This window comes from Salmo trutta, chromosome 23 (genome assembly GCF_901001165.1).
Source record: "Salmo trutta chromosome 23, fSalTru1.1, whole genome shotgun sequence".
In the NCBI taxonomy this organism is placed as follows: Eukaryota; Metazoa; Chordata; class Actinopteri; order Salmoniformes; family Salmonidae; genus Salmo; species Salmo trutta.
In genome coordinates, this window is record NC_042979.1 from 960,325 (window position 1) to 983,311 (window position 22,987).

The 22,987-nt window shown below is 40.6% G+C and overlaps 1 protein-coding gene across 4 annotated transcripts in view; it reads left to right on the plus strand.

The window, feature by feature from the left end:
• LOC115159076 (protein ERGIC-53) overlaps positions 1–12,149 on the plus strand; it is a 31,524-nt gene extending 19,375 nt beyond the window's left edge. For all 4 annotated transcript variants that reach the window (XM_029708448.1, XM_029708450.1, XM_029708449.1 and 1 more), the window contains exons 11-13: positions 11,086–11,245; positions 11,363–11,490; positions 11,612–12,149. In XM_029708448.1, the coding sequence (XP_029564308.1) occupies positions 11,086–11,245; positions 11,363–11,490; positions 11,612–11,648 (325 nt within the window). In that variant the 3' untranslated portion in view covers positions 11,649–12,149. The remainder of the gene's footprint in view (positions 1–11,085; positions 11,246–11,362; positions 11,491–11,611) is intronic.
• Positions 12,150–22,987: the final 10,838 nt, after the last annotated feature.

Here is a 22,987-nt window from a genome sequence, read left to right on the forward strand (position 1 = left end):
CGTTGCTTGGTTTTTGCTCTGTAGTGCACTGTCAAATGTGGGACCTTATATAGACTGGTGTGTGCCTATCCAAATCATGTCCAATCCATTCAATTTACCACAGACTCCAATCAAGTTGTACAAACATCAAGGATCATCAATGGAAACAGGATGTGTCTAAGCTCAATTTCGAGTCTTATAACAATGGGTCTGAATACTTATGTAAATAAGCTATTTCTGTTTTTTATTTGTAATAAATTAGCAATTTTCTATGAACCTGTTTTCACTTTGTCATTATCGGGTATTGTGTGTAGATTGAGGGGGGAAAATTATGTAATCCATTTTAGAATAAGGCTGTAACGTAACAAAATGTGGAAAAAGTCAAGGGGTCTGAATACTTTCTGAATGCAGAAAGTATTCACACCCCTGTACTTTTTCCACATTTTGTTGTGTAAAAGGTATAATTAAAATTGATTTAATTATAATCTACACAAAATACTCTGTGGAAGAACATTATTTTTTTTGTGGGGGGGGTTAGTCTTAATTATCTTAGTTAGATAAGTATTCACTACGGTTTAATATTTCCCTGGTATTTTGCATATGCTCCATCCCAAGAACAATCTGTTTTCTTCTGAGTAACCGGGTATTTCTCGCCAAAAAAAAGGTGAAATACATTCTAAAGCATATAAATAACCAGACAGAAGCATGTGCTATTCTAAGGTGAATTATACATTAAATATAAATGTTCTTATTGCATTCGTTATTCTAAAAATGTATAGTAATTCTAAAGCGATTAATAACAAACTTGTATGTCATCTGTATTTCTAAATAATTGTTAAATTACAAGCTTAGTTGGTATAGCCACGGAAAAAGTCAGCAACCTTCCCACTAGCCATGATTGGCTAAGATAATGAATGGGCTGGACATGCCAAGAGATGAGTTCGGATTTGTCTGCCATGTAGCTTGCTTCTGTCTATAACATGAGCTGGTCAGTATGTGTAGAAAGGATTACCTAACACATCTTTTTTTAAGATATCACGTAGTAGAACTGCATAAGTGTTGCTCTCCACTTTCTGGAGGACCGAGTTTTGAAATTAGTGGAATTAGAGTATGATAGCTAAGGAGATGGAGACAATGCTGGCGTTTTGATTGCAAATATGCAGAGGGAGATGAAAAGAGAACACGCAGAAGTCTGTTGTATAAAACATCTGTCTCCGAATTACATCTTCAAACTAATATGCTGACCAGACTGCCCGCATGGCGTGCGTTGCAAAAAAGAAATGTAAACAAACATGTTATTCAATTATTGCACCCACACTGCTCGCGAGCGTCTGCGTTGCCAGGGACTAAAATAGAAGTCGGTTCTATTTGTGAGGCTGATCGCAGTGCAAGTCCTGCCTCTCCCGTCTCCTTATTGGTTTATAGAAGAAGATACCCAAGTGCCACCTCCTCATTGGTTATACCCACGTGGGTGGTTGAAAGATGAACTGAGTTCGGTAGGTCATCGTGGTAACTGAGATGCCAATCGCCATATAAAGTCCAAAGAAGAAAAAGCCTGGTAGGAGGAGAGATGACTAGAAACGATTCGTTTGACCGTTTTATGTGTGGATTAATTGTCGGAGTAGAGGACCTTGTGCATTTCAGGTAAAATAACAACTTAACGTTTATATCCCAGACAAATTAGCTAGCTAAATTGCCATACATGTTTAATGCCTTTCGACCAGTCCCCAAATGAATATAATTAGTTCTACCAATTGGTGTCCTTCTTCCCAAAGCATTGGGAAACCTCTGTTTTTTTGTGTTTTTTTTGTTGAATCTGTGCTTGATATTCACCACTTGACTGAGGGACCTTAAAATTATCTGAATGTGTTTGGTATAATCATACAGAAGTCATTCAAAAATCATGTTAACCACTAATATTGCACACAGTGAGTCCACACAACTTATGTGATCTGCTAAGCAAATTTCTACTCCTGAACTTATTTATGCTTGCCATAAAGGGGTTTTAATATGTATTGACTCAATTATATTTCAGCTTTTCTTTTTTAATTAATTAAAACGCATCCCCCCCCCAAAAAAATCGACTTTGACATTATGGGGTATTGTGTAGATCAGTGAACAATTAGCTTCATACTCTACATTTGGGAGTGTTACTGCTTACTTGAAACTGTTCCTATTCTTTAGCTTCCTTTGTTATTTGACAAGATCATGTTTCTGATTTAAATTACATTTCTTATAATGTATTATTACTAGCAGGAGGGGTACGTCCTTTGCTTCTAGACAATATTAAAAGGAATTTAAGATGATTACAAAGCCAAAAAGACTGACAAATGAAAGCAATTGGAAGGTTATAAGTATCAAGCTCTCGAGGGAACTGTGACATCAAGAAAGCAATCAGGAGGAGTCCGTTTTTTGTATCTGTATGAAGGATGTATTTAAGACTGATGTCTAATACTCTGAGGATAAATGGTGCTAAGATGTGGCCTTTTCTTGCAGCCATCCCAGGGCCACATGGCACAGAGCACACAGAGCTGAAGGACAGTCATACAATATAAGACGTTTGTATAAACAATCTAATTTGTTTCTCAAAATTACAATGCAAGAAAATCTCTCTTGAGAAAGTAAGTGAACATTTATTAAACCATGTATATAATCTTTATCTCATCCAAGGGACCCATTTATGAAAAAGCCCTTCTCAGATCAGAGAAAATAATTTAACAGAGACCACAGTAAGACAAAGTCATATAATTATTGTCTATATAAAGGGGTCATGAATTTAAAGAGGTCATAATCTACCTGAATATAATCTAATACAGCTCAATCACCTGTTAATGAATTATAGATTATAGGCCAGATGTGCATCTATACTATATTTTTAAACATTTATTATGTCAATCAAATTATGCTACAGAAACTATCACGATGAGCCCATACAAGTATTTTCATGTCCGGATGAAAAGCGTGCCCAAAGTAAACTGCCTGCTACTCAGGCCCAGAAGCTAGGATATGTTTATAATTAGTAGATTTGGATAGAAAAAACACTGAAGTTTCTTAAACTGTTAGAATAATGTCTGAGAAAACAGAACTGATTTGGCAGGCGAATCCCCGAGCACAATCCATCCAGGAATTTTTTTGTTGTTGAGGTCACTGTTTTCCAATGGTTTTCTATGGGAGACCTGATTTTATTAGGGCCCAGATTGCAGTTCCTATGGCTTCCACTAGATGTCAGGTCTTTAGAAATGGTTCGATGTTTTTCTTTTGAGAAATTAAGAAGTAGGGCTGTTCTTTGTAGGTGTCACTCTGAAGGGCTTTCGTCTTTTGTTGCGTGTGAACTGGCAGCGCGCTTCGTTGTTTTTATCCGGTATTAGAAACAGTTTATTCCGTCTTAAATTTGATCATTTATTTACATTTTAGGATACCTGAGGTTGGATTAGGAACGTTGTTTGAAATGTTTGGACCAAGTTTACAGGTAACTTATTAGAGACTTTGTAGTCATGTTGGAACCGGTGTATTTCTGAATCAAACGCGCCAAATAAATTGATTTTTGGGGATATAAAGAAGGAATTTATCGAACAAAACGACCATTCATTGTGTCACTGAGACATTTGAGATTGCAGAAAGAAGATCTTCAAAGGTAAGGCATTTATTATATCGCTATTTCTGACTTTTGTGTCGCACCTGCCTGGTTGAAATATGTATTTCATGTGTTTGTATGCGGGGCGCTGTCCTCAGATAATCGCATGGTTTGCTTTCGCCGTAAATCATTTTTGAAATCTGACACAGCGGCTGGATTAACAAGAAGTTAAGCTTTATTTTGATGTATTACACTTATTTTTGTGGAGGTTGAATATTGATATTTCTGTAGTTTGAATTTGTCACGCTACAATTTCACTGGATGTTGTCATATCAATCCCGCTTACAGGATTCAAGCGGGATTCACGCTTAAGGGATCCATAAGAGGTTATAGGCCAGATGTGCATCTATACTATATTTGTAAACATTTATTATGTCAATCAAATTATGCTACAGAAACTATCACGATGAGCCCATACATTGATCAGTAATAATCCTATATCCCCTGATTCAATCAAGCAATTATTGTCACGTTTATTTATTACTACATTATAGTTTATAAGCCAGATATATATTTATTTTAGACAAAACTGTCTGGACACCCCTTAAAAATGTGTGGATTTGACTATTTCAGCCACACCTGTTGCTGACAGGTGTATAAAATCAAGCACACAGCCGTGCAATCTCCTTAGTAAAACATTGGCAGTAGAATGGCCCGTGCTGAACAGCTCAGTGACTTTCAACGTGGCACCATCATAGGATGCCACCTTTCCAACATGTCAGTTCATCATATTTCTGCCCTGCTAGACCTGCCCCGGTCAACTAAGGGCTATTATTGTGAAGTGGTACTCTCTAGGAGCCACAGCGGCTCAGCCACGAAGTGGTAGGCCATACAAGCTCATAGACCAGGACCGCAGAGTCCTGAAGCGTGTAGGGTGTAACAATCGTTTTCTCAGTATGGAACATTTTGATTGCACATTTACAGGTGCCACAGACTAATTACAACTATTATGGTTTCAATAGACAATGCCAAATTATGTATTAACCGAAACCAGCTTAACTCCTAACCAGCAAACTGACAAATCCCATTTGAGAGATTCCACGTCACAAACTTGCCCTGGGCAAAAATGTATAGTTGTTATTATTTATAAATAGCTTACAGAAATATTTTATGTTTTTAACCTTTCTAGGTTGCATGTGATAGATACTTACTGAAAAGTTAAGTATTTCTTATTAAGACACTGTAGGTGAGTGATTCCATATGAAACCAGGACAAAAAAATACCATGATTTGGAGGATTTTCAGACAGACAGATAAAAAAAAAAAGTATTTGATCCCTTGCTGATTTTGTACGTTTGCCCACTGACAAAGAAATGATCAGTCTATAATTTTAATGGTAGGTTTATTTGAACAGTGAGAGACAGAATAACAACAAAAAAATCCAGAAAAACGCATGTCAAAAATGTTATAAAATCATTCGCATTTTAATGAGGGAAATAAGTGTTTGACCCTCTGCAAAACATAACTTAGTACTATGTGTCAATACCCTTGTTGGCAATCACAGAGGTCAAATGTTTCTTGTAGTTGGCCACCAGGTTTGCACACATCTCAGGAGGGATTTTTTTCCCACTCCTCTTTACAGATCTTCTCCAAGTCATTAAGGTTTTGAGGCTGATGTTTGGCAACTCGAACCTTCAGCTCCCTCAACAGATTTTCTATGGGATTAAGGTCTGGAGATTGGCTAGGGGACTCTTCCACAATTCTTCTTGAGCCACTCCTTTGTTGCCTTGGCCGTGTGTTTTTGGTCATTGTCATGCTGGAATACCCATCCACGACCCATTTTCAATGCCCTGGCTGAGGGAAGGAGGTTCTCACCCAAGATTTGACGGTACATGGCCCCGTCCATCGTCCCTTTGATGCGGTGAAGTTGACCTGTCCCCTTAGCAGAAAACACCCCCAAAGCGTAATGTTTCCACCTCCAAGACCTCCAAAATACTTTTTTCCCTCACTATGCATACATACATACATACATACATACATACATACATACATACATACAGCTGAAGTCGGAAGTTTACATGAACTAGTTTTTTTAATGACTCTAACCTAAGAGTGTCAACCACTCCACAAATTTCATGTTAAACTGTAGTTTTGGCAAGTTGGTAATGCCATCTACTTTGTGCATGACACAAGTAATTTTTCCAACAATTGTTTACAGATTATTTCACTTATAATTCACTGTATCTCAATTCCAGTGGGTCAGAAGTTTACATACGCTAAGTTGACTGTGCCTTTAAACAGCTTGGAAAATTCCAGAAAATGATGTCATGCTTTAGAAGCTTCTGATAGGCTAATTGACATAATTTGAGTCAATTGGAGGTGTACCTGTGGATCTATTTCAAGGCCTACCTTCAAACCCAGTGCCTCTTTGCTTGACATCATGGGAAAATCAAAAGAAATCAGTGAAGACCTCAGGAAAAAAAATTGTAGACCTCCACATGTCTGGTTCATCCATGGGAGCAATTTCCAAATGCCTGAAGGTACCACGTTCATCTGTACAAACATTAGTACGCAAGTATAAACACCATGGGATCACGCAGCCGCCTTACCGCTCAGGAAAGAGACACGTTCTGTCTCCTAGCGATGAAAGTACTTTGGTGCGAAAAGTGCAAATCAATCCCAGAACAACAGCAAAGGACCTTGTGAAGATGCTGGAGGAAACAGGTACAAAAGTATCTATATCCACAGTAAAATGAGTCCTGTATCAGCATAACCTGAAAGGCAGCTCAGCAAGGAAGAAGCCACTGCTCCAAAATTGCCATTAAAAAAAGCCAGGCTATGGTTTGCAACTGCACATGGGGACAAAGATTGTACTTTTTGGAAAAAATGTCTGGTCTGATGAAACAAAAATAGAACTGTTTGGCAATAATGACCATCGTTGTGTTAGGAGGAAAAGGGGGAGGCTTGCAAGCCGAAGAACACCATCCCAACCGTGAAGCATGGGGGTGGCAGCATCATGTTGTGGGGGTGCTTTGCTGTGGAAGGGACTGGTGCACTTCACAAACTAGATGGTATCAAAGGATGGAAAATGATGCGAGTATATTGAAAAAACATCAAGACATCAGTCAGGAAGTTACATCTTGGTCGCAAATGGGTCTTCCAAATGAACAATGTTCCCAAGCATACTTCCAATGTTGGGGCAAAATGGCTTAAGGACAACAAAGTCAAGGTATTGGAGTCGCCATCACAAAGCCCTGACCTCATCCTATAGGACATTTGTGGGCAGAACTGAAAAAGCGTGTGAGAGCAAGGAGGCTTACAAACCTAACTCAGTTACACAAGCTCTGTCAGGAGGAATGGGACAAAATTCACCCAACTTATTGTGGGAGACTTGTTGAAGTCTTCCCAAAACGTTTGACCCAAGTTAAACAATGTAAAGGCAATGCTACCAAATACTAATTGAGTGCATGTAAACTTCTGACCCACTGGGAATGTGATGAAAGAAATAATAGCGGAAATAAATCATTCTCTGTGCTATTATTCTGACATTTCACATTCTTAAAATAAAGTGGTGATCCTAACTGACCTAAGACAGGGAATTTTTACTGGGATTAAATGTCAGTAATTGTGAAAAACTGAGTTTAAATGTATTTGGCTAAGGTGTATGTAAACTCTGACTTCTACTGAACATACACTGCCGTTCAAAAGTTTGGGGTCCTTGTTTTTGACACTTTTAAAAAAACATGAAATTGAAATGTTTTTTATTATTTTACCTTTATTTAACTGGGCAAGTCAGTTAAGAACAAATTCTTGTTTTCAATGACGGCCTAGGAACAGTGGGTTAACTGCCTCGTTCAGGGGCAGAATGACAGATTTGTACCTTGTCAGCTCGGGGATTTGTGAACTTGCAACTTTTTGGTTATTAGTCCAATGCTCTAACCACTAGGCTACGCTGCCGCCCCTGATAAATTTGATGTTATTTTAATGGACATAAAAATTGCTATTCTTTCAAAAACCACAACATTTTCTAGGTGACCCCAAACTTTTGAACCGGTTGTGTACATGCACACACTACATGACCAAATGGGCATTAATATGGAGTTGGTCCCCCTTTTCTGCTATAACAACCTCCACTCTTCTGGGAAGGCTTTCCACTACATGTTGGAACATTTGCTGTTGGATCTTGCTTCCATTCAGCCGCAAGCATTAGTGAGGTCAGGCACTGCCAATGTTTGTCCATAGAGAGAGCATGGCTGTGTGCTCAGTTTTATACACCTGTCAGCAACAGGTGTGGCTGAAATAGCCGAATCCACTTATTTGAAGGGGTGTCCCCATACTTTTGTGTATTTGACATTTGTATCTAAAAGAAATGTTAGTTGGCATATTTTTAGACTCCATAATGTTTCATCTGTAGGTGCAACAAAGCAGCAATTAGTGTCATGACGCTTTACCGCTTGTACTGTAATATGAGTATTTTGATTTCAAGAGAAACATTTTTTACTTTTGAATACTGACAAATCAACATGAATATTGAAAAAACACAGTTTTGGTACATTTTTCTGTACAGTCGTGGCCAAAAGTTGTGTGCCTGCTGCCTCAGTTTGTATGATGGCAATTTGCATATCACTATGAAGAGTGATCCGATGAATTGCAAAGTCCCTCTTTGCCATGCAAGTTAACTGAATCCCCCAAAAACATTTCCACTGCATTTAATTCCTGCCACAAAAGGACCAGCTGACGACATGTCAGTGATTCTCTCGTTAACACAGGTGTGAGTGTTGACGAGGACAAGGCTGGAGATCACTCTGCCATGCTAATTGAGTTCGAATAACAGACTGGAAGCTTCAAAAGGAGGGTGGTGCTTGGAATCATTGTTCTTCCTCTGTCAATCATGGTTACCTGCAAGGAAACATGTGCCATCATCATTGCTTTGCACAAAAAGGGCTTCACAGGCAAGGATATTGCTGCCAGTAAGATTGCACCTAAATCAACCATTTATCGGATCATCAAGAACTTCAAGGAGAGCGGTTCAATTGTTGTGAAGGCTTCAGGGCGCCTAAGAAAGTCCAGCAAGCGCCAGGACCGTCTGCTAAAGTTGATTCAGCTACGGGATTGGGGCACCACCAGTACCGAGCCTGCTCAGGAATGGCAGCAGGCAGGTGTGAGTGCATCTGCACGCACAATGAGGCAAACACTTTGAGGATGGTCTGATGTCAAGAAGGGCAGCGAAGAAGCCACTTATCTCCAGGAAAAACATCAGGGACAGACTGATATTCTGCAAAGGTACAGGGATTGGACTGCTGAGGACTGGGGTAAAGTCATTTTCTCTGAATCCCCTTTACGATTGTTTGGGGCATCCGGAAAAAAGCTTGTCTGGAGAAGACAAGGTGAGCGCTACCATCAGTCCTGTGTCATGCCAACAGTAAAGCATCCTGAGACCATTCATGTGTGAAGTTGCTTCTCAGCCAAGGGAGTGGGCTCACTCACAATTTTGCCTAAGAACACAGCCATGAATAAAGAATGGTACCAACACATCCTCCGAGAGCAACTTCTCCCAACCATCCAGGAACAGTTTGGTGACGAACAATGCCTTTTCCAGCATGATGGAGCACCTTGCCATAAGGCAAAAGTGATAACTAAGTGGGTCGGGGAACAAAACATTGATATTTTGGGTCCATGGCCAAGAAACTCCCTAGGCCTTTATCTCATTGAGAACTTGTGGTGAATCAAGAGGCGGGTGGACAAACAAACAACCCACACATTCTGACAAACTCCAAGCATTGATTATGCAAGAATGGGCTGCCATCATTCAGGATGTGGCTCAGAAGTTAATTGACAGCATGCAAGGGCGGATTGCAGAGGTCTTGAAAAAGAAGGGTCAACACTGCAAATATTGACTCTTTGCATCAACTTCATGTAATTGTCAATAAAAGCCTTTGACACTTTTGTAATTATACTTCAGTATTCCATAGTAACATCTGACAAATATCTAAAGACAGAGGCAGCAGACTTTTTGGAAATTAATATTTGTCATTTTCAAAACTTTTGGCCACGACTGTATATTGTTGAACATAATATAATGTATAAGATTATAAAAGTTCCAGAGTGGAATCTCCTCCTTTTAAGAGTTGTGAATCAATTTGTTTTCAAAATGGTCGATATCTGCTGGTGATTTGCAGGATGTGCAATGATACAAGTAAAATGAGGGCTGTAGTTTGTTACATTTGCCTTCTATGCCAATTTCTCTGTACAAAATGGTTCTTAACTTTAAACTAGCAGAGATCCCACTCTTGAACTGTGACATGTCCATAGAATATATTATGTTCAACAATATTTGGAAACATTTGCCTAAAAAGTTTTGAATGACACACATATATTAATTTTCACGAAGTTCGCTGCTTCAGTGTCTTTAGATATTTTTGTCAGATGTTACAATTCTTCAAAAGGACCATTCTATCAAATCAGTCTTTTTTTTGTCCTGGTTTTGTATGGAATCACTCAATGGGATTAATTTAGGATTCATGCCCTTTTTTATTGGATGGTAGATTTTGTTTTCGAAACTTTAAGGATAAATTGCCGTTATCTAAATAGAAGATCCGAAAGATGAATTTGGACAATTCATTGTAATATTAAGATTATAAATTGTTCATTACAGTACATTTGCAGTCATTTCTTAGCTCTGGAGGAGACTTTTGGCTGGACTTAATAAAACAAAAACTGCAGGAAGCCCACACTATCATTAAAATAGTTTCTAGGTTGCCTAGGGTGACACCGATTTGTGCCACTGCCTTCAGAGCTCATATGCCGGTATTGGCGATGGTTAGAATCCAGACCTCTTGTCCTTCTGTCTCTCCTACCAACTTTCCTGTCACCCTCTCGCTGTCCAAAATAGTTGGTTAAATCTGTACAGATGTCTCATTTGTGAGTGAGCAAGGATGTATGAAATAGGTCTGTGTGTGCTGTACAATAATCGGGAATGTGTGTTGTCACCTGTGTTGGCCCAGCGTCTCTGCCTCATCTTCCTATTTTTAATCCAGATAAGTGGTCTGGGCATTGTTCCCAGACAACGGTCCAATAGCTTTACAGTGTCATCATGGATAAACCTGTGTCTGTCTGGGTCACACATTCACGTCTTCACACACTATCATAATGTATGGAAAAGCAAAACATTTTTTACCTTATAGGAAAGATTGAATCATTTCCAAGCTTTAATTTATTCAAGATAGAATTTTTTTTTTTTACTTCAAATTCACGTACTTCATTTGGGATAATTTACATATACAAAGATATAAAATATTAAATTATCTTCATTCTGTATCAAACTGGAATCCTATCGATTCCATTTCTGGTTTAATGTTGTCACATACTTCAGATGTTATTTACCCTGGGCTATGGTTTTCTTCGCTACCCTTTCTGGTGTGCTGATGTGAGATGTAGAAAATGTCTGTCTTTTTTTTTTTTTTTTTTCTATGCACTCTTCAACTGCAGCATCAGCTGTGTTCAACAGATACCTGACATTGTTTTTTTTCTCAGAAACTCTTTCCATGAGTCTCTGAAGCAGATTGACGCCACTCAGCACCAAGCCAACCCAGTGAGCATGGGGACATATGAGACGGTGCAACACTTCAACGAAATCCAGGAACATCTACACGTGGTCAAGAGGAACATCGAACACCTCATCACACGCAATGGGGTCTGTTAATAACTTCTCTTACAGTAAACCACTGTAAAAACAATATCAACAGTCTCAACAAATTAATTTGGAAAGAGCATTGGATGTGTTTTTACTCTTGTTTTGTAATGCATGTAGAGCCCCAGTGAAAATCAGGGAGAGAAATGCCCTGACCCTCCTAAATTGCCTTCCTGTCTGGGTACTATTCACTTCTTGGTCTTTGTGGTCATCCAATCAGGCCTGTTCTTGAGCTACATCATGTACAAGTAAGAATGAGATCTTGTTTTCACTTTATTAGCTTTGATAATTCAAAAGTGTAGTTGAATTTTTGTTTCTCACAATTCACACTCTCCTCAATTTATTTTCTTGTTTCTTCTCCCCCTACAGAAGTCAACAAGAAGCAGCAGCAAAGAAATTCTTTTGAGGAAACATTATCAGCGATATCATATGTAAATGAGGGACTGTTAATTCTGCTGTTTTTTTTATGTTTTTGAATTTGTAAATTGTACTTAAATGAGATTTTGTTTGAGAAGTTTATTTTTTTAAATATCTTAGTTTTAATTTGATTTGATATTTTTATCATGGTATGTGAATGAATACTCGAGTGGGAAATGTTAAGATTCCAAATATGATGTAATATATTCTATACAGTATTTTGCCAAGTCATTGGATGATATTTGATCTTTCAAATGTTTTTTTGACAAGTGCCCACCCCCAGAAGACAAACAAACCACTGTCTGCCAATTCACATAGTTTGGAAATCTGTGAATTTAATAAATGCACAATTCTGTATCAATTCCGAACTATGTTGAATTGAACCCAGTGGGTGTCTTCTTGAGTGGTTGTAACATGCCAATGGTCTGACTTTGTCTATCTTCTCGAGCAGTTTACATAAACAAAAAATAAACTGGCATTTTGCAGCTTTTCTTGTTCCTGAATGTCATCTTGTTTACATATTGGTGCTCATCTATTAAAAAGTAGCCGAATAGTAACATTTTTACCTGAAAGTTTAGTCTTGGTAGCATGGTCAGAGATCTGTTTTGGCTGTCTTGTCACTCGCAAAATGTGACATTGAGTTACAAGGCGCAAGATAGCACAAACACATCGCTTTTTTGATCAGGATCTATTTGAGACAGCTAAATGCTTGACTTAGTGCTTAGTCTGGTCAATGATTGGTCTGAGAAAGGGACTACAGTGTGAGGCACGGTAGGCTGGTGTCCAGCTATAATAGTCTGACAGGACAGAGAACATGCTGGACACATGCTTGACCTTAGTTATAAGAGAACAACTCTATTGTATGTCGTCTATGTATTGGATATTGGGGCCCATATCCAGTACATCCTTGAACCTTTTTTTAAACCTTTATTTATCCAGGAAGTCCAATTGATGTCAGAATAGAAGGGATGTCTTTTACAAGGGAGACTTGGAAATGTCATTGATTTTTGCTTGGATCTGAGACCAGGGGTTTGTCACTAAGCAGGGTCAATGATTCCACTCGCTAACTTATTTTAAAAAATGTGACTAAATTTACATGGTATAATTGACTCGACGACCAATATCTCTAATTACTGTTGTAACGCACTCCTGAAAGCAAATGTTGTCCTTCAGCTGTAACGATACCACTTGGCAATGTATCAACATAGATTGGATAGTGAAGCACCTTTATGTAAATAATTGCCAACATTTATTTGAGTCAACACTGATCGGTAGGCATACAGATTATTGCATATCAGTCATAACAGCAGTAAGCATATTTCAACAAATTCACCCTTGTATAGTCTTAACATTCTGTATACTTACCTTGTCCGAAGGGTAAAAAATTACCTGCCTTCACTAAACCACTAACCATACTGGTTAGAATTGCGCTGGACGAAATGGCAGCAGTTTTACGGGCACCCAACCAATTGTGCTATGTGTTTTGTCGTGTTATTTGTCACTTATTTTGTACATAATGTTTCTGCAACCATATTTTACTGCAAAATATAGCTTCTGGATATCAGGACAGCGATCACTCACCTCGGATTAGACAAAGATTTTTTTCTACAACGAAGACGACGCACAAGACATTCTCCAAACACCCCATAGGACCGACATCCCCGTTATTTGCAAGAGGAAGCGACGCAGGTACAGAGGACAAAGCCTGATGCCTGGTCAGGACCCGGCGAAGGCAACTGGGAAAGCTGCCGTTACCATCAATACTACTCGGCAATGTGCAATCGTTGAACGAGGTACGATCACGAATATCCTACCAACGGGACATCAAAAACTGTAATATCTTATGTTTCACGGAATCGTGGCTGAATGATGACGGGATATATACGCTGCACCGACAAGATAGAACAGCACACTCCGGTAAGATGAGGGGGGGCGGTCTGTGCATATTTGTAAACAGCTGGTGCACGAAGTCTAAGGAATTCTCTAGATTTTGCTCGCCTGAAGTAGAGTATATTGTGATAAAATGCAGGCCACACTACTTGCCTAGAGAGTTCAGCTATACTTTTTGAGGCTGTTGATTTACCACCACAGACAGATGCTGGCACTAAGACTGCACTCAGTCAGCTGTATAAGGAAATAAGCAAACAGGAAACCACTCACCCAGAGGCGACACTCCTAGTGGCCGGAGACTTTAATGCAGGGAAACTTAAATCAGTTCTACCAAATTTCCATCAACATGTTAAATTTGCAACCAGAGGGAAACAATTCTAGATCCCCTGTACTCCACACACAGAGACGCGTACAAAGCTCTCCCTCGCCCTCCATTTGGTAAATCCGACCACAACTCTATCCTCCTGATTCCTGCTTACAAGCAAACATTAAAGCAGGAAGCATCAGTGACTCGGGTCTATAAAAAAAGTGGTCAGATGAAGCAGATGCTAAACTACAGGACTGTTTTGCTATCACAGACTGGAACATGTTCCGGAATTCTTCCATTGAGGAGTACACCACATCAGTCACTGCCTTTATCAATAAGTGCATCGAGGTCGTCGTCCCCACAGTGACTGTACATACATACCCAAACCAGTAGCCATGGATCACAGGCAAAATTTGCACTGAGCTAAAGGGTAGAGCTGCCGCTTTCAAGGTGCGGGACTCTAACCCGGAAGCTTACAAGAAATCCTGCTTTGCCCTGCGACGAACCATCAAATAGGCAAAGCGTCAATACAGGGCTAAGACTGAATCATACTACACCGGCTCCGACGCTCATCTTATGTGGCAGGGCTTGCAAACTATTATAGACTACAAAGGGAAGCACAGCTGCGAGCTGCCCAGTGACACGAGCCTACCAGACGAGCTACATCACTTCTATGCTTGCTTCGAGGCAAGCAACACTGAGGCATGCATGAGAGGATCAGCTGTTCCGGACGACTGTGTGATCACGCTTTCCGTAGCCGACGTGAGTAAGACCTTTAAACAGGTCAACATACACAAGGCTGCGGGGCCAGACGGATAACCAAGACGTGTGCTCCGGGCATGTGCTGACCAACTGGCAGGTGTCTTCACTGACATTTTCAACATGTCCCTGATTGAGTCTGTAATACCAACCTGTTTCAAGCAGACCACCGTAGTCCCTGTGCCAAAGAACACAAAGGCAACCTGCCTAAATGACTATAGACCCATAGCACTCACGTCCGTAGCCATGAAGTGCTTTGAAAGGTTGGTAATGGCTCACATCAACACCATTATCCCAGAAACCCTAGACCCGCTCCAATTTGCAAACCGCCCAAACAGATCCACAGATGATGCGATCTCTATTGCACTCCACACTGCCCTTTCCCTACTGGACAAAAGGAACACTTATGTGAGAATGCTATTCATTGACTACAACTCAGCGTTCAACACCATAGTACCCTTAACCTCTCTGGGGGGGGGGGGGGGGGGCAGTATTTGCACGGCCGGATAAAAAACATACCCAATTTAATCTGGTTATTACTACTGCCCAGAAACTAGAATTCGGATAGAAAACACCCTAAAGTTTCTACAAATGTTTGAATGGTGTCTGTGAGTATAACAGAACTCATATGGCAGGCAAAAACCTGAGAAGATTCCTTACAGGAAGCACCCTCTCTGACCATTTCTTGGCCTTCTACACACTCTTTATTGAAAACTGAGGATCTCTGCTGTAACGTGACACTTCCTACGGCTCCCATAGGCTCTCAGAAGGCGGCAGAACGGGGAATGATGACTTTGCAGGCCATGGCTGAAAAACAGTAGCGCATTTGGATAGTGGTCGATCAGAGAACAATGAGACGGGGGGCGCGTGCACGAGCCGACACCATGTTTTTATTTTTTCGTCTTTGAACGAAAACAGGGTTTCCCGGTCGGAATATTATTGCTTTTTTACGAGAAAAATCGCATAAAAATTGATTTTAAACAGTGGTTGACATGCTTCGAAGTACGGTAATGGAATATTTCGATTTTTTTTTGTCACGAAACGCGTCGGGCGCGTCACCCTTCGTCACCCTTCGGATAGTGTCTTGAACGCACGAACAAAACAGAGGATATTTGAACATAACTATGTATTATTTTGAACCAAACCAACATTTGTTATTGAAGTAGAAGTCCTGGGAGTGCATTCTGATGAAGAACAGCAAAGGTAATCCAATTTTTCTTATAGTAAATCTGAGTTTGGTGAGGGCCAAACTTGGTGGGTGTCAAAATAGCTAGCCCGTGATGGTGAGCTATCTACTCAGAATATTGCAAAATGTGCTTTTGCCGAAAAGCTATTTTAAAATCGGACATAGCGATTGCATAAAGGAGTTCTGTATCTATAATTCTTAAAACAATTGTTATTTTTTTTGTGAACGTTTATCGTGAGTAATTTAGTAAATTCACCGGAAGTTTGCAGTGGGTATGCTAGTTCTGAACGTCACATGCTAATGTAAAAAGCTGTTTTTTTATATAAATATGAACTTGAAATCGGACAGTGTGGTTAGATTAACGAAACACGGCTTGTAACAAAAATAAATAGGCTTTAACGAAACACGGCTTGTAACAAAAATAAATAGGCTTTAACGAAACACGGCTTGTAACAAAAAATAACAAATTATAAGTAAGCTTTAGTTGTCTTTTTGCTTTAGTTGTCAATTCCTCACGCTGCTGTTTCCAACATCTTATCAACAACTCATTAAAACCAAGCTCCCGTGCAGCAGCTCTATTTCCTTTTCCAACAGCCAGATCAATCGCCTTCAACTTGAAAGCTGCATCATATGCATTTCTCCGTGTCTTTGCCATGATGAGGGTGACAAAATGACTACCGTAATCAGAATGATGGGAAGTTTGAGAGCGCTCGATTTAATCTAAACAGTAAACAAAAAAGTTGTTTGACCTTAACCCGTTCGGCAATTTCATTGGTCTAATGAAAGCTTCATGCCGGCAAAAAACTGAGCACGTCACAATGTCTTCTTTAAAGTAAAAAAAATTGAAAGCGGGAAAAATCCATATATTAGCCGCGTCATTGTTTAAGCCGTGAGGTTCAAAGCCTGGGAAAAAAGTTGCGGCTTATAGTCCGGAATTTACGGTAGTCACTTTAACTATACATTCATGTACATACTACCTCAATTGGGCCGACCAACCAGTGCTCCCTCACGTGGCTAACCGGGCTATCTGCATTGTGTCCCGCCACCCACCACCCGCCAACCCCTCTTTTACGGTACAGCTACTCTCTGTTCATCATATATGCATAGTCACTTTAACCATACCTACATGTACGTATTACCTCAATCAGCCTGACTAACCGACGTCTGTATGTAGCCTCGCTACTTTTATAGCCTCGCTACTGTATATAGCCTGTCTTTTTATTTCTTTACTTATCTATTGTTCACCTAACACCTTTTTTGCACTATTGGTTAGAGCCTGTAAGTAAGCATTTCACTGTCAGGTCTACACCTGTTGTATTCGGCAGACGTGACAAATAAACTTTGATTTGATTTGATATGATTTGAAATAAAGCAGCTTAATTGAATTTATCCCCAAATCTATTTTGCATGAAGAAACAACCTATCATTCATCACAAACTTTGTGAATATCTGGGTTTTCCCTCTTCATAATGCAGGAAGACCGTGTTTAATCAGTGGACACGACTCGTTTTTATCACAACACACCTGTCATAATTGTTTTCTTTACTAAGTAGAGGTGTATTTATTATTATTGCTAAAGGTACTGATAGGTGTAAACATGAATATTTCGCAAGAGATAGCACTTGTATAGCCTAAGAAAGTAGCAGAAAGTAGTTTTGAATGCATTTTATTGAAGGGCATCAAAGACCTTCCTCACCTCTCCCACAAACCCCTCCAGGCTCGCACATATGGCCGACTGCTGTTCCCATACGCCGGTAGCCCAGGTGAGAACCCTTCCAGACATCAGCGTGACGAGGTAGGTCATTTTGGAGTGATCCGAGGGGAAGGAGGAGGGCTGAAGCTCGAAAATACCTACCCTCCATCATGGCACCGAGATGATGCAGCATTGCTGAGTGTTCCTGGACGGCTCGTTGACTCCTCTGACCGGGGTACCTGCTCCTGCTGACTCCATGGTTGGTGTGAAATTTTGTCAATGGTGTGCGTACTGGGAGCGTAGTCAGGTGCAAGAGAGCAGAGACTTGTGAACAGGCAAACACTTTATTGAGGCAGAGGAAACCAACAGACGGACGCCACTGCATCGAAACCTCCAGCCAATTGGCAAAAGTGCAAAACGCGCAAACAGTCACAATAATTATGTTCAAACAAATAAACATACCTCGTGATAAAACACGGAACAAACAAACACCAGTCTAGCCATCAAAATTGACACGTAACACAAAACAATTTCACACAAAGACATGAGGGGGAACAGAGGAATAAATACATGTAGTGTTATACTCAGACATCATTCAAACAGTTTTAGAAACTTCAGAGTGTTTTCTATCCACATCTACTAAAAATATGCAAATATTTGTACTCAGAATATTGAACAATGTGCTTTCTCCGTAAAGTTATTTTGAAATCTGACAAAGCTGTTGCGTCAAGGAGTAGTGTATCTATAATTATTTCAATAACTGTTGTAAATTTTATCAACGTTTATGATGAGTATTTTTGTAAATTGATGTGCACATTCACCGGCGGTTTTGGTGGGAATACATTTTCTGAACATTGCGCGGCAATGTAAAATGCTGTTTTTGGATATAAATATGAACTTTATCGAGCAAAACATACATGTATTGTATAACATGAAGTCCTATGAGTGCCATCTGATGAAGATCATCAAAGGTTAGTGAATATTTTAGCTGTACTTTTGGTTTTTGTGATGCATGTCCTTCCTTGGAAAATGGCTGTGTGGATTTTCTTGTGAAGTTTATGTCCTAATATAATCTAATTGTATGCTTTCACCGTAAAGCCTTTTTGAAATTGGACAATGTGGTTAGATTAACGAGAGTCTTATCTTTAAAATGGTATAAAATAGTTGATTGTTTGAGAAAATGAAATTATGAGATTTTTGCTGTTTTGTATTTAGCGCCATGCTATTTCACTGGCTGTTGAATAGTGTTGGACGGTCAAAGAGATGGCGCCGATAGAGATGGTCGCCTCACTTCGCGTTCTTAGGAAACTATGCAGTATTTTTGTTTTGTTTATGTATTAATTCTTACATTCTTACCCCAGGAATCTTTAGTCTTATTACATACAGCCGGGAAGAACTATTGGATATTAGAGCAATGTCAACTTACCAACATTACGACCAGGAATATGACTTTCCCGAAGCAGATCCTCTCTTCAGACCACCACCCAGGACAATGGATCTAATCCCAGGTCTTCTGGTCAGGCTTCGTAAACAGGCATTTATCACTTACTGCTCCCGAGTATACTACTCGCCAATGTCCAGTCTCTTGACAACAAGGTAGACGAAATTCGAGCAAGGTTTTTATTTAATGAATTCATCTATTTCATCTATTTAATGAAGCTGCCAGTTGAGGACTTGTGAGGCATTTGCTTTTCTTTCAGAAACAAGGACATTTCTAAGTGACCCCAAACTTTTGTGACAGGAAATCATGGACTACAAAAACAAAAAACAGCCATGTCATTGATACCGACGTCACGCTTCCAGACAATCTAAACACCTTCTTTGCCCACTTTGAGGATAATACAGTGCCACCGTCGCGGCTTGCTGACAATGACCGCGCCCCCTCTCCATCTCAGTGGCTGAAGGGAGTAAAACATTTAAACTTGTTAACCCTCGCAAGGCTGCTGGCCCAGACAGCATCCCTAGCAGGGTCCTCAGAGCGTGCGCAGACCAGCTGGCTGGTGTGTTTACAGACATATTTAATCGCTCCCTATCCCAGTCTGTTGTCCCCATATGCTCCAAGATGGCTACCATTGTTCCTGTACTCAAGAAGATAACTCAACTAAATGACTACCGCCCAGTAGCACTCACTTCTGTTATCATGAAGTGCTTTGAGAGGATAGTCAAGGATCATATCACCACCACCTTACCAGCCACCCTAGACCCACTTCAGTTTGCATACCGCACCAACAGGTCCACAGATGACGCAATCGCCATCGCACTGCACACTGCCCTATCCCATCTGGACAAAAGGAATACCTATGTAAGAATTCCGTTCATTTACTACAGCTCAGCATTCAACACCATAGTACCCTCCAAGCTCATCATCAAGCTGGAAGCCCTGGGTCTCAGCCACTCCCTGTGCAGCTGGGTCCTGGACTTTCTGATGGGCCGCCCCCAGGTGGTGAAGGTAGGAAACAACATCTCCACTTCATTGACCCTCAACACTGGGACCCCACAAGGGTGTGTGCTTAGCCCTCTCCTGTACTCCCTGTTCACCAACAACTGCGTGGCCATGCACGCCTCCAACTCAATCATCAAGTTTTCAGACGACACAGCAGTAGTGGGCTTGATCACCAACAACGACGAGACAGCCTATAGGGAGGAGGTGAGGGTACTCGGAGTGTGGTGTCAGGAAAACAACCTCTCACTCAATGTCAACATAACAAAAGAGATGATCGTGGACTTCAGGAAACAGCAGAGGGAGCACCCCCCTATCCACATTGAAGGGACAGCAGTGGAGAGGGTGGAGAGTTTTAAGTTCCTCGGCATACACATCACATACAAACTGAAATGGTCCACCCACACAGACAGTGTGGTGAAGAAGGCGCAACAGCAACTCTTCAACCTCAGGAGGCTGAAGAAATTTGGCTTGTCTCCCAAAACCCTGATAAACTTTTACAGATGCACAATCAAGAGCATCCTGTCGGGCTGTATCACAGCCTTGTACGACAACTGCACCGCCCTCAACCGCAAGGCACTCCAGAGGGTGGTGTGGTCTGCACAACGCATCACCGGGGGCAAACTACCTGCCCTCCATGTCACCTACAGCACCCGATGTCACAGAAAGGCCAAAAAGATCATTAAGGACAACAGCCCCCCGAGCCACTGCCTGTTCATACCGCTATCATCCAGAAGGCGAGGTTAGTACAGGTGCATCAAAACTGGGACCGAGAGATTGAGAAACAGCTACTATCACAAGGCCATCAGACTGCTAAATAGCAATCACTAACTCAGAGTGGCTGCTGCCTGCATTGAGATCACTGGACACTTTAATAAATGTATCACTAGTCACTTTAAACAATTCCACTTCAAATAATGCCACTTTAATAATGTCTACATATTACTCATATCACATGTACATACTGTATTTTATACCATCTACTGCAACTTGCCTATGCTGCTCGGCCATCGCTCATCCATATACTTATATATACATATTCTCATTCACCCCTTTAGATTTGTGTGTATTAGGTAGTTGTTGGGAATTGTTAGCTTACTTGTTAGATATTACTGCACTGTTGGAACTAGAAGCACAAGCATTTAGCTACTCTCGCATTAACATCTGCTAACCATGTGTACAGTCGTGGCCAAAAGTTTTGAGAATGACAAAAATATTAATTTTCACAAAGTCTGCTGCCTCAGTTTGTATGATGGCAATTTGCATATACTCCAGAATGTTATGAAGAGTGATCCGATGAATTGCAATTAATTCCAAAGTACCTCTTTGCCATGCAAATGAACTGAATCCCCCAAAAAAATTTCCACTGCATTTCAGCCTGCCACAAAAGGACCAGCTGACATCAGGTCAGTGATTCTCTCATTAACACAGGTGTGAGTGTTGATGAGGACAAGGCTGGAGATCACTCTGCCATGCTAATTGAGTTCGAATAACAGACTGGAAACTTCAAAAGGCGGGTGCTGCTTGGAATCATTGTTCTTCCTCTGTCAACCATGGTTATCTGCAAGGAAACACGTGCCGTTATCATTGCTTTGCACTAAAAGGGCTTCACAGGCAAGGATATTGCTGCCAGTAAGATTGCACCTAAATCAACCATTTATCGGATCATCAAGAACTTCAAGAAGAGCGGTTCAATTGTTGTGAAGAAGGCTTCAGGGCACCCAAGAAAGTCCAGTAAGCGCCAGGACCGTCTCCTAAAGTTGATTCAGCTGCGGGATTGGGGCACCACCAGTACAGAGCTTGCTCAGGAATGGCAGCAGGCACGTGTGAGTGCATCTGCACACACAGTGAGGCGAAGACGTTTGGAGGATGGCCTGGTGTCAAGAAGGGCAGCAAAGAAGCCACTTATCTCCAGGAAAAACATTAGGGACAGACTGATATTCTGCAAAAGGTACAGGTGTTGGACTGCTGAGGACTGGGGTAAAGTCATTTTCTCTGATGAATCCCCTTTACGATTGTTTGGGGCATCCGGAAAAAAAGCTTGTCTGGAGAAGACAAGGTGAGCGCTACCATCAGTCCTGTGTCATGCCAACAGTAAAACATCCTGAGACCAGTCATGTGTGGGGTTGCTTCTCAGCCAAGGGAGTGGGCTCACTCACAATTTTGCCTAAGAACACAGCCATGAATAAAGAATAGTACCAACACATCCTCCGAGAGCAACTTCTCCCAGCCATCCAGGAACAGTTTGGTGACGAACAATGCCTTTTCCAGCATGATAGAGCACCTTGCCATAAGGCAAAAGTGATAACTAAGTGGCTCGGGGAACAAAATATCAATATTTTGGGTCCACGGCCAGGAAACTCCCCAGACCTTAATCCCATTGAGAACTTGTGGTCAATCCTCAAGAGGCGGGTGGACAAACAAAAACCCACAAATTCCGACAAACTCCAAGCATTGATAATTCAGGATGTGGCACAGAAGTTAATTACATTTACATTTTAGTCATTTAGCAGACGCTCTTATCCAGAGCGACCTACAGTAGTGAATGCATACATTGCATTTCATGCATTTTTTTTTTTGTGCTGGCCCCCCGTGGGAATCGAATCCACAACCCTGGCATTGCAAACACCATGCTCTACCAACTGAGCCACAGGGAAGACTAATTGACAGCATGCCAGGGCGGATTGCAGAGGTCTTGAAAATGAAATATTGACTCTTTGCATCAACTTCATGTAATTGTCAATAAAAGCCTTTGACACTCATGAAATGCTTGTAATTATACTTCAGTATTCCATAGTAACATCTGACAAAAATATCTAAAGACACTGAAGCAGCAAACTTTTTTGAAATAAAAATTTGTGCCATTCTCAAAACTTTTGGCCACGACTGTATGTGACTTATTTGATTTGATTTGAAAAAGACTCAAATACATTGTTTAATTTCATTTAAAAAAAGGTTAACCAAACAAACAGTCCAGAAGTCAGTTTAGTACAGCATTAAGGATATCTAATTCATTTTGCTCTAGGTTTGTGTTATACAATCACTTCTTTCCA